The 12,673-nt window shown below is 46.5% G+C and overlaps 1 protein-coding gene across 4 annotated transcripts in view; it reads left to right on the forward strand.

The window, feature by feature from the left end:
• Window positions 1-10,322: 10,322 nt before the first annotated feature.
• Window positions 10,323-12,673, forward strand: part of MACROD1 (mono-ADP ribosylhydrolase 1) — a 185,237-nt gene continuing 182,886 nt past the window's right edge. The window contains exon 1 of one of the 4 annotated variants that reach the window (XM_048856791.2): window positions 10,323-10,770. In XM_048856791.2, the coding sequence (XP_048712748.1) occupies window positions 10,500-10,770 (271 nt within the window). In that variant the 5' untranslated portion in view covers window positions 10,323-10,499. The remainder of the gene's footprint in view (window positions 10,771-12,673) is intronic. The other 3 variants (XM_048856792.2, XM_048856790.2, XM_048856789.2) reach the window with 3 other exon arrangements.

Genomic DNA, 12,673 nt, shown 5'->3' on the forward strand with positions numbered 1-12,673 from the left:
GGCGGCCTGCCAATCAATACCACTCTGAGGCGCTTTCCTACCGGCCCTAATTTTGATTGGATGTCAGCCTAGTGCCACGCCCCCTGCTCTGCCCATCTGATTGGTCAGAATGTCCAATAGCCTCAGCCATTCTCAAAGTCCATTGGTCTGGAGACCCCCTCAGGTTCCAACGGCCGTGCCCATTGGTTAGAGCCAGTTTCTGGAATTTTCCATCCTTTTCATTGGGTTTCAGGAACAAAATGACGACATGCGAGGAGCTGCATCCTGATTGAGCGGAGCGGGTCTGCGTCATCAAGACACCATCCCTTTATTGGGCGACTCCGCGGGGCGGGAGGCGGCTGTGAATGGAGCCTGTCTGATTGAGCTGGAGTTCCCAAGGTGGGGGCTGGTGTACAGCCTGGTTGTCCGCTAGGGTGTGTGAAATATTTGCACATGCTTTCCACGGCCGCAATACTCCTGGGTTCTTTACACGTGCCTTGCACACCCTTCACTGGAGAATCCTGTTTGCATGCACCTTGCAGCTCTGAGGCTGGGGAACAGGTTGTGTTGGTGTCCCCCCAATGTGATCAATGCGTAATTTTCACTTAAGTTCTCTTGGGCTTTTGCACCCGGCCTGCTTTCTTGCTGTGCCCTTAGTTTACACGTGCCGTGGGTGCTGTAGTGCAACTATTCCAGTCCCACTTGCCCAGAACTATTATTCTTTGCACAAGATTCATTGTAAATGAATAAGTGCAAAAATTGTGCATCCCAGGTTTAAGAAAGTATCCCATGGTACGCACACAGTACAAAATTTGTACATCATGGTGTGACAGCTATTGCAACCACAGGCAGTGTTTTTGAAGACTATATTGTATTAAATTTATGAATGTTTAGTGTATCAGGGGCCAGGGATTGTATGCAACTCTGTGGGGTACCACGGCTGCTCCAGAAACAAAAAAACAGCCCCAGAAATTGTAACCAGCTCCAGAAACATAACAATCCTTGGGTGTTTTCCATATTAGGTTCAGGCTGGGTTTTCCAGAGACTAGAAAACAAAGACTTTGGGTATCTAAAGGCTGAGTTTAGAGAGACTTCGGGGGTCTCAATCTTTGTTGAAAAGGCTTTGACTAAGATGCCATAAGACTGATAGGTAATTTCTGTTATGTTTAGTAAACATGTAGGCACTTTTGTTGTTTGTTGTATTTTCTCTATGCTTTTTTCTTTTGGTCCTTAAAATGTACTCTGCTGAGAAAGATCTGTGTGGTCACACTGTTAAAAACATTAATTGTCCTCAGAGGGAAAACAGCCCAGGCACTAGCCTTCAGGCAGAATGGCTGCCTGGGGATGTTATAGTTTATAGCAGGGGGCTGTGCAGGTGCAAACTTAAAACTCTAGCTCAGCTGGGAGTGGGATAAAGGTCCCTGCCCAAAGACAGGTGTTGGTTGGAGCCCTGAGCCCTGACTGGGCACACCTGGAGGGGCCACACAGATGAAGAATATAGGTGCAGTTACCCTGAAACTGTGACACATGGCATGCAATGTTATGCAAAATGGGTATATGCTAAAATTAGGCACTGTGGTGTGTATGCTATAATTTTTTTAAGTGCAGTATACAGCAAAGAGCATGGGAAATACACAAGTATACAGAAATTATGCAACCCAGGACATGATTTTTGTACATGGTGCACATGCCTTGGGGCACGTTCCGTACATATGTGTACCTTTGCATGGATTCACCCCTGCAGCAATTTCACTAACTCAGTGTAACTCCTAGGAATTTACCTGATGTTATAAAACTGCCGAGGTGTTTTCCTCTCTCACTGGACACAAATCTCAGCTTTGTTTTCACAAAAAGAAAAGGAGTACTTGTGGCACCTTAGAGACTAACCAATTTATTTGAGCATGAGCTTTCGTGAGCTACAGCTCACTTCATCAGATGCATACCGTGGAAACTGCAGCAGACTTTATATATACACAGAAATATGAAACAATACCTCCTCCCACCCCACTGTCCTGCTGGTAATAGCTTATCTAAAGTGATCAACAGGTGGGCCATTTCCAGCACAAATCCAGGTTTTCTCACCCTCCACCCCCCCACACAAATTCACTCTCCTGCTGGTGCTAGCCCATCCAAAGTGACAACTCTTTACATAATCAAGTCGGGCTATTTCCTGCATAAATCCAGGTTTTCTCACATCCCCCCCACCCCCATACACACACAAACTCACTCTCCTGCTGGTAATAGCTCATCTAAACTGACCACTCTCCAAGTTTAAATCCAAGTTAAACTAGAACATCTGGGGGGGGGGGGGGTAGGAAAAAACAAGAGGAAACAGGCTACCTTGCATAATGACTTAGCCACTCCCAGTCTCTATTTAAGCCTAAATTAATAGTATCCAATTTGCAAATGAATTCCAATTCAGCAGTTTCTCGCTGGAGTCTGGATTTGAAGTTCTCTGCGATACAACCGCATTTGCTCCAACCCCTCAGACAGAGACAAACACCTACAAGATCTCTATCAAGCATTCTTACAACTACAAAAAGAAAAGGAGTACTTGTGGCACCTTAGAGACTAACCAATTTATTTGAGCATGAGCTTACGGTACACATCTGATGAAGTGAGCTGTGGCTCACGAAAGCTCATGCTCAAATAAATTGGTTAGTCTCTAAGGTGCCACAAGTACTCCTTTTCTTTTTGCGAATACAGACTAACACGGCTGTTCCTCTGAAATCTTACAACTACAATACCCACCTGCTGAAGTGAAAAAACAGATTGCCAGAGCCAGAAGAGTACCCAGAAGTTACCTACTACAGGACAGGCCCAACAAAGAAAATAACAGAACTAGCTATCACCTTCAGCCCCCAACTAAAACCCCTCCAACGCATTATTAAGGATCTACAACCTATCCTAAAGGATGACCCAACACTCTCACAAGTCTTGGGAGACAGGCCAGTCCTTGCCTACAGACAGCCCCGCAACCTGAAGCAAATACTCACCAACAACCACATACCACACAACAGAACCACTAACCCAGGAACTTATCCTTGCAACAAAGCCCGTTGCCAATTGTGCCCACATATCTATTCAGGGGACACCATCACAGGGCCTAATAACATCAGCCACACTATCAGAGGCTCGTTCACCTGCACATCCACCAATGTGATGTATGCCATCATGTGCCAGCAGTGCCCCTCTGCCATGTACATTGGTCAAACTGGACAGTCTCTACGTAAAAGAATAAATGGACACAAATCAGATGTCAAGAATTATAACATTCATAAACCAGTCGGAGAACACTTCAATCTCTCTGGTCACGCAATCACAGACATGAAGGTCGCTATCTTAAAACAAAAAAACTTCAAATCCAGACTCCAGCGAGAAACTGCTGAATTGGAATTCATTTGCAAATTGGATACTATTAATTTAGGCTTAAATAGAGACTGGGAGTGGCTAAGTCATTATGCAAGGTAGCCTGTTTCCTCTTGTTTTTTCCTACCCCCCCCCCCAGATGTTCTAGTTTAACTTGGATTTAAACTTGGAGAGTGGTCAGTTTAGATGAGCTATTACCAGCAGGAGAGTGAGTTTGTGTGTGTATGGGGGTGGGGGGGATGTGAGAAAACCTGGATTTATGCAGGAAATAGCCCGACTTGATTATGTAAAGAGTTGTCACTTTGGATGGGCTAGCACCAGCAGGAGAGTGAATTTGTGTGGGGGGGTGGAGGGTGAGAAAACCTGGATTTGTGCTGGAAATGGCCCACCTGTTGATCACTTTAGATAAGCTATTACCAGCAGGACAGTGGGGTGGGAGGAGGTATTGTTTCATATTCTCTGTGTATATATAAAGTCTGCTGCAGTTTCCATGGTATGCATCCGATGAAGTGAGCTGTAGCTCACGAAAGCTTATGCTCAAATAAATTGGTTAGTCTCTAAGGTGCCACAAGTACTCCTTTTCTTTTTGCGAATACAGACTAACACGGCTGTTCCTCTGAAACCTTTGTTTTCACAGAGGATTTTCATGGTGGGAAGCTCTTCTAGACGCTGCAGTGCAAGCTGCTGGACAGCTTTCTGTAAAACATTTGTAGGGACTGATGTGGGGAAGGAACAGGAAATCTGCTGTGCTTTTGTTGCATTATAACAAAGAGAGTGAGGGGGACAGAGTCAGGACTCTTGGGTTCTATTCCCAGCTCTGAGAGGAGAGGGGGTCTCATGGTTAGAGCAGGGAGGGTCTGGGAATCAGGACTCCTGGATTCTGTCCTTAGCTCTAGAAAAGGAGTGGTGTGTAGTAGTTAAAGCAGAGAGGCTGGTAGTTAGGACCTCTGGGTTCTGTCCCCACGGCCGGCCCACAACATTTTGGCACCTGAGGCGGGGAGCTCAAATGACGCCCCCATACCCCCTCGCTTGGGCCAAAACTTTGAAAGGTCTCAATTCTGCCTTCTTCCTGTTCTACTCCTCTCATGGTACTGCTCTGCTACCTACCCCAATAAAGGAGAACTAACAACTTAAAATGCCTTAATCAAAAATTTTAAGTAACACTTAATTTTCAAACACCTGAACAGCAAATGTAATTTTTCTTGTCTGCATAGTAAACACTGGCATTTTTATCTGTTTGAATAATCAAAGTGGTGCTTTCCGTGCCTTCTTGGTTGCAAAGATTTGAACTGCTTCCTGCTGAAGGTCCACAGTCTGGGCCAGCTCATGCTCTATTGAGATAGTTGCAAGGCCGAGCAGCCTCTCCTGTGTCATTGTGGAGCGTAGATGTGTTTTTATTAACGTCAGCTTGGAGAAGCTGCGTTCTCCACTGTCAACCGTTACAGGAAGTGTTGGAAGTATGCGCAGAGCAACAAAAGCATTTGGAAAGAGGGTGGCCATCTTATTTGTGCACATATATTCCAGAACATCCTTTGGAGTTGATCCTGCTGAAATGTATCTTGAAAGGGCTTTCAGTTCATCACCTAAATCACTCGCATCAATATCGCGTATGTCATCATGTGTCTACACTGTCTCTAGTGCCTTGCATTGCTGGTGTAGGTCTTCTTCGGGTATAGTGAGGAGCTTTGGAATATCATACAACATCCCAAATATACTGCTGTGTTCCTTGATCAGCATAAAACATTCTTCAACTGACAGTATTGTACAATCTAGCACCTGGTTAAAGAATTCAACTTTGAATTGTTGTTTGGGGTCTCTTATGGGATTATTCCATGCCTCATAATCAAAATGTCGTCTTCTTCAGTGACTCTTGTATTCTTGAATGGGTGGGAAAATAGCTTCAGTGTGAAGTTCCTCTGCCAACTTCTGTGCACTCTTCAGAACATTTTGAAATCCCTCATCGGACTGGTAAGACTGTAGGTATGACTTTGCTTTGTCCAGTTGTTCCATTGCTACAGATATATCAAGGTCAACACCTTGGAGTCTCTTGCATACAACATTTATTTCAAACAGTAAGTCATACCACAACACTAAGCCACACAGAAATTTGAAGTTATGTATGTTTCTGGTGATTCCATTTCCCTCTGCCACTGTTCTCCCATGAACAGTTCCTGTCATAGCATTATCCTCCATAATGGCAACTATGGCATCATCTGTCTTCCCAATTTGGTGTTTGATAAGCTTTATTGCCTCCACTCGACTTTCCCATTGTGTGGCACTCAGTGGTTTCAGTGTCAGGGAGGATGTTCCCAGATGTTGCTTCAAAATTTGTCATCGATGAGTTGATGCAGAGAAAAATACATAGATGCTTTGAATTACATTAAAAAATTCAGCAACCTCACTAGAAGCTGATGCTGCATCACTGACCACCAAGTTCAATGAATGAGAACTGCATGGGACAAAAAAAGCTCGAGGGTTTAACTCTCGGATCCCTGTCTGCACTCCTCTGTTCTTTCCTCTCATGTTGGCACCATTATCGTAGTCCTGACCTCTCATGTCAGCTATCGCAATTCCCGTATCTTCCAGCTTTTTAAGAAGCACATTTGTCATACCAGCTCCTGTAGTATCATCAATGTCAATAAAATTCTAGAAAATGCTTTCTGACAGACACCACTGCAGGGACTTTTTCACGAGGTTCCGTTGTTGTTACAAAACACACCATTAAAGTCATTTGTTCCGTATGGCTGACGTCAGGTGTGCAGTCCAGAATAACAGAGTAATATCTTGCTGACTTCAGATCTGCCACAGTCTTCTGTTTGACTTTTGTTGCCAGTAACTGTATGATCTCATTTTGAATTGTTTTTCCAAGGTAGCGGTGTGTGTACATTTCTTCGGTGGTGACTCTTCTTAGATGCTCCTGGAGTACAGCATCAAACTCAGCCATCAGCTCCACAATTTTAAGGAAGTTTCCATTGTTTGGCAGATACAGCTGATCTGAAGTGCCAAGCAGTGCTAGGTTTTGGGTAGCAAGCACTCTCACAATGGCAATTAACCTTTTCAGAACAATTTTGCCAGTAAAGAGACTCCGATGCAATCTTCTCTTGATGCTGATCATCTATGGCGGCCTTTAACCTTAGTCTCATCTCAAGCTCTTTCCACCTATGGAATGCTCTCTGGTGATTTGCTGCCTTCTCAAGGCATGCCAGATTTCTAACCAGATTTTTCCAGTCCTTTGTTCCTGTAGAACCCAATGTGGCTGGAACATTAGACTGGAAGAGTTTGCAACAAAAAGAGTATGCAGCATTCTGGGTTTTTGAGTACATAAGCCATGGCCTCTCCACTTTGTCACCATTGGGGATTTTACACCAGTAATGTGTTGGTTGGAAACTTCTATTTTTATTGTCTTTGAGGAACATGAAGTTTTTCACTTGCTGTGGCCCAAGCCGTACAAGGAAGTCCCTCAGGCTACTGTTCAAGTGGGTCCACAGTCCTGGATCATCTAGACTTAAGGAACTGAACTCAGCAGCAGCTGTTTCTTGCGCCTCCACCACACTCTTCTCTGATCTACACTTTTCTTCAGGAATGTGCATGGTTACATCCATTTGAGATGGAGATACGGATGCTGCAGTAGCTGCCTGATCACCTGCACTCTGACTAACTGGAAGATCAGGCATCTCCTCACCACTCACATCCTCACTGGGGCCAGAAGGCTCACCATGAACATTTGTGTCTATGTATCTTAGGGTTAGCTCCTTCCTGCTTAGACAGAAAAGCTTCCTTTGCTTGCTTTCTTTTTCTGCATGCTGCCCCAGAGGGGCGTTTTCTTCTTTCACTCATGACTGCTGTTCTGTGCCAGCTATAGTGACTCTCAACACTCAGTTGAAGCAGACAAATAAGCAGGCTGGTAGCAGGGCCTGAGTGAGGGAAGATATCAGCATCTTAAGGGCCTAACTGGCTCCTACTACTTCAGTTGACTGCCTGTTCTCCTCCAGTGGGTTCAGGGAAGCAGCAGGAAACAGGAACCCCCCTGGGAAGCTGGTGTTAATCAGGCCAGGCTGCTGGGGGTGCTAGACAGGTACATAAGAGGCTCCTCCCCCACCCTCTCCCTGCAGCTCCTGCTGCTTTCTGTTATTCCCTCTCACCTTTTCGCCTGCCTGCTTGTTATGTCTCTTGTGCCCTCCTTCCTCCAGCACAGCACTCCACCATCTCTGTGCATCCAGAGCAGAGAGAATACATATGCCCCAGCAGCAGACACAATTTTCTACACTCTGGGTCCTAGTGTCGCCCCCCACAGTCTGGCACCTGAGGCGGTCGCCTCAGTTCGCCTCATGGTAAGGCCAGCTCTGTCTGTCCCAAACTCTGGAAGAGCAGTGGGGTCTAGTGTTCAGAGGGAGGCAATTGGGAATCAGGACTCCTGGGTTCTGCCCCTTGCTCTGCTAGTGACCTTGGACAAGTCATTTTGCTGCTCTGTGCCTCATTTTTCCCCAAGGTGGGGAATAACACTGATTTATCCCCAGGAAGTTGCAAAACTATTGATCACTGTGAAGTGCTTTGTAATCCTTCAAAAAAAAAAAAAAAAAAAAGGACCAAGCAACTGTATGTGGTGATAAATGCAGAGCTGAATCTTGAAGGCTTGTTCTACGATCTGCAGATCTTCCTAAATCAGGATTTCGGGACATAAAAGAGGGTGCCCTGCTCTTTGGATAGCATAGATCTGAAGCAACTGCTCCAGAGACTAGCAAAAGGCCACATCTCCCAGCAAGCAGTATCTATCTGTCTTCTGGTGTGACTACCACTGCTAAATTTAGTAGGGTTGCTAAGGCACCCTGGAAACTCAGGAGACAAGGATCTATTTATAGTGATGAAGCTAGCCTACTGTGCTGTTTAAATGTCCCAGGTGTGTGAGTCCCCTTTGCAAATTGTTTCAGAGTGGTAGCCGTGTTAGTCTGTATCAACAAAAACAAGGAGGAGTCCTTGTGGCACTTTAGAGACTAACAAACGTATTTGTTTATTAATAAATTTGTTAGTCTCTAAGGTACCACAAGGACTCCTTATTCCCTTTGCAAATGATTGCTTTTTAAAGTAGCTAGCTGTTTCCTGGTTCCTGCCCACAAGCAGCTTAGAGGCAGGTTGAGAGCAGGAGTCACTGAAGTTAAATTAAAGGAGGACTTGTGGCACCTTAGAGACTAACCAATTTATTTGAGCATGAGCTTTCGTGAGCCACAGCTCACTTCATCAGATGTATACCGTGGAAACTGCAGCAGACTTTATATACACACAGAGAATATGAAACAATACCTCCTCCCACCCCACTGTCCTGCTGGTAATAGCTTATCTGAAGTGATCAACAGGTGGGCCATTTCCAGCACAAATCCAGGTTTTCTCACCCTCCACCCCCCCACACAAATTCACTCTCCTGCTGGTGCTAGCCCATCCAAAGTGACAACTCTTTACATAATCAAGTCGGGCTATTTCCTGCATAGATCCAGGTTTTCTCACATCCCCCCCACCCCCATACACACACAAACTCACTCTCCTGCTGGTAATAGCTCATCTAAACTGACCACTCTCCAAGTTCAAATCCAAGTTAAACCAGAACATCTGGGGGGGGGGGTAGGAAAAAACAAGAGGAAACAGGCTACCTAGCTATTACCAGCAGGACAGTGGGGTGGGAGGAGGTATTGTTTCATATTCTCTGTGTGTATATAAAGTCTGCTGCAGTTTCCACAGTATACATCTGATGAAGTGAGCTGTGGCTCACGAAAGCTCATGCTCAAATAAATTGGTTAGTCTCTAAGGTGCCACAAGTCCTCCTTTTCTTTTTGCGAATACAGACTAACATGGCTGTTCCTCTGAAACCTGAAGTTAAATTACAGCTTGTTTTGCCTGGGATTCTGGGAACTGTAGTTTGCAAAATTGGCTCCAAAGTTTTCAGTCTCCCAGGTTTCAAAGTTAAGCCTGGTCCCAAGAGTCCGAGGGGCCAATGTGGACGAATTCTGTTCTGTGTTTATGCTTAGCGCTTTACTGACATGGGTGAATTAATCCACCGTGTGATCTGGGGTGATAAATAATGTTATCCCCATTTTATGTATAAGGAGCTGAGGTGTACAGGAGGGAAGAGGCTTGCCAGAAGTCAAACAGCTAGTCAATGGCAGAGCTAGGGATAAAACCCAGGAGTCCTGGCTCCCAGGCTGCCCTCGTTGTTCTAACTCACTAGAGCTCACTTCCTTTCCAGGGCTAGGAATAGAACCCAGGAGGCCTGATTCCCAGCCCAGCCCTGCTCTAAGCACTAGATACCATTTCTCCCCCGGAGCCAGGAGTATAACCCAGGAGGCCTGACTCCCAGCTCTGCCCTGCTCTAACTTACTAGACCACACTCCCCTCCCAGAGCTGGGAATAGAAGCCACGAGTCCAGAATACAATACTACAATGAATGTAATTATTGAGGGGCAGCGTGGTCCAGTGGGTAGGGCTGCAGCTCAGGACTCCTGGATTCTAGTCCAAGGTCTGCTGCAGACCTTTCTCTGTGTGCCTCTATTTCCCCTCTCACCTTTTGTCTAATTGGACTGTCAGCTGTTCAGGGAAGGGATTGCCTATCATTGTGCATTGGTGGCACCTAGCATGGCAGGGCCCAAGTTGCAGTTGGGGTCTGTACAGCACCAGCACAACGGGTGGGGCTGGCTGTGCTACAATAACGCAAGGTGGAGCAGGGGCACAGTAATAGTAAAATCAGCTAACAGCAGGGAAGAACACGGCCATTGTAGGCCCTGTTGCTGAACTCAGGCTCTGGATCCCATTGCGCCTGAGATGCCATCTCCATCTCAAGAGACTGACAGGCTCTGCTCATCTCCCTGAGTTTGCTGCGTCAGGATCCTTTATTGGCAAGGAAGAGGAAAACCGCAAGAGCCTGGATGGGGGAGGACTACATTTCCCAGGATTCCTTGCACACAGTTGGGCGGGTCTTGGAAGTGCAAAGCCCTTGGTGAGTTTCAGTGTCAGTGCAGCAGCAGTTTTGTCCTTTCTCCCGCCCCCCTTCGCAAGCCAAATACCAGGTGCAGTAAATAAGGGAGAAGAATTTCTCTCGACTGCTCAGGGACCAACCAGGGAGGCTGGGCTGGGAGCCCCAGTGTTGCATTCCCTTCTGTGCTACCATGCCAGGGGTTCTCATGACCCTGCCAGGCAGGAGACTGTCTGGGGCTTTAGGGCAGCTTCTAGGGGGCTGGGGCAAAGGCTGGAACCCCTGGGTGCTGGGTAGTGTCAGGAGGGGCACGTGGAGCAGCAGACAACCAAGCACTAGCAGCCTTCCCCGTGGCACGGTCCAGTTGGTGTCAAGAGCCTTCCGGAGCTGGGCAGCTGCTCCCCCACTAGGCATGGCGGCTAAGGTGGATCTGACCACGTCCACTGACTGGAAAGAGGCAAAAAGTAAGTGTGAGGGGATGTGTGTGTGCGCTATGCCCAGTTACCCCTTCCTTTTGCCCATGCCTCCCTTTAGCTGGGCATCATACAGCCCTTTGCAACGTGCCTCCACCTAGGGCCACTTACCCTGCCTAATTTCCACCCCTAAGGGCATTTGTCCCTTCCCTGGGCACCATGCAGCTGTGCAGGGAATCTGTATACCAACACGGAAGTCCACCCCCAGGCATGGAACAGCTGGAGGCTTGTTGCCACAGTGCACTGGGTTACTTAAAAACTGATAACAGCTCTTCCAACATCACTCATCTCTGCATCCCGCCATGCAGCATAGGTAGGAATCCCATAATGCCTCAATGCATTGTGGGTGATTTGTGGGATCCCCTTCTGGAATTGTGGGAATGCATGTGTGTGTCGGTACTCCCAGCATCCCTTGCGCCATATCCCAGAACTCACCTGGCAGCTGCACCATTCCCAAATTGCTTGGAGGGAAGCAGCACTTCCCATCCCCGGTGCTGCAGGGAGAGCCGTGCTACTGCGTTGGAGCTGTGCGGATGTTCTCTATGGGGCTGGCCTGCCAGAACCAAACCATGGGACCAGAACACTCTGCACTGACTGCTAGTAGCACTGCAGTGCCACATGCCAGCTCTGACCCCACCATGAGAGCTGCCTGGGCACGGAGAACGTATTGGCCAATCCGTTTTCTAGCAGCCAGTGGCAGAAAGTGCAAAAGCATCCATGTTGTGCAGCTGGCACAGTCCCCCTGGGTTATTAATCCTCTTCATCGTGGTAAGTGCCTGGTACCAGCCAAAAACAGGACCCCGTTGTGCCAAGCACCATACAAACCCAGAGTAAGAGACAGTATCTGCCCCAGTGAAAGATGGTATACCAGGGGCTCATATTGACTGGTGCCTCTCCATTTCGTCATTGGACCCTGTCTGGGGCTGGCTTATTACCGTAAAAACCCAACACCGCAGCCTTCTTCCGTGGCCCCTTTCAGTTTATACTGAGATTCAGCGTCCATATAGTCTCACCCAAGCCCCAATGCTCTAGGATCAAGAGTCTTTTCAGTCCCTATTTAGGGGATTATCTTCTTCAAGGCCGGTGGCACAGGATTTCTTAGGCCCTTGGTACAGCTGTCCTAGGCCGAACCTAATGGTCCAAGACAGAAAAATTGGGAGCTCTTTAAGAAGAGTTTATTAGATAGCCAAAAAGCCACAATTCCACAGTCAAGAGAGATGACAATTTTGGCTAAAAGCCCAGCCTGGCTCAGTGGCAAAGTGAAGGCAGCAGTTAGAAATTAAAAAGAAAGTAATATAAAACAAATGGAAAAAGGGGGTAATAGCAATTGATCTAAATTAGAGGGTAGGAAATGTAGAAAACTGATAAGGGGAGCTGAAGGCACCAGGGAAAAATGCATTTCAAGCAGGGCCAAGGAAAATAAGCAGTTTAAATATCTTAAGAACAATGGAAATCCTAGCAATGGTACAGGCCAGTTACGAGCTGGAGATGGTAAAGCTACTATTAATGATGCAGAAAAGACAGAAGTGCTCAATAAATATTTCTGTTCTGTATTTGGAAAGACATAGGATGATGTACTTGTAACCATCCTCATGTGAGAAGTACTTTTCAGTCCATTATTAACTAAGGAGGAAGTTAAAACACATCTATGAGGGATAAATATTTTTAAATCAGCCAGTCCAGATAACTTGCACCTGAGAGTCCTAAAAGAGCTGTCTGAGGAGATCTCTGGCTTGTTTGATGGTAATTTTTAATAAATCTTGGAATATTGGGGACATTTCAGAAGACTGGAAGAGTGCTAATGTTATACCAGCCTTCAAAAAGGGTGAGTGGGATGACTCGGGTAACTGTAGGCTGGTTAGCCTGACATCAGTCCCAGGCAAAATAATGGAAA

This window comes from Caretta caretta, chromosome 7 (genome assembly GCF_965140235.1).
Source record: "Caretta caretta isolate rCarCar2 chromosome 7, rCarCar1.hap1, whole genome shotgun sequence".
Classification (NCBI taxonomy): Eukaryota; Metazoa; Chordata; order Testudines; family Cheloniidae; genus Caretta; species Caretta caretta.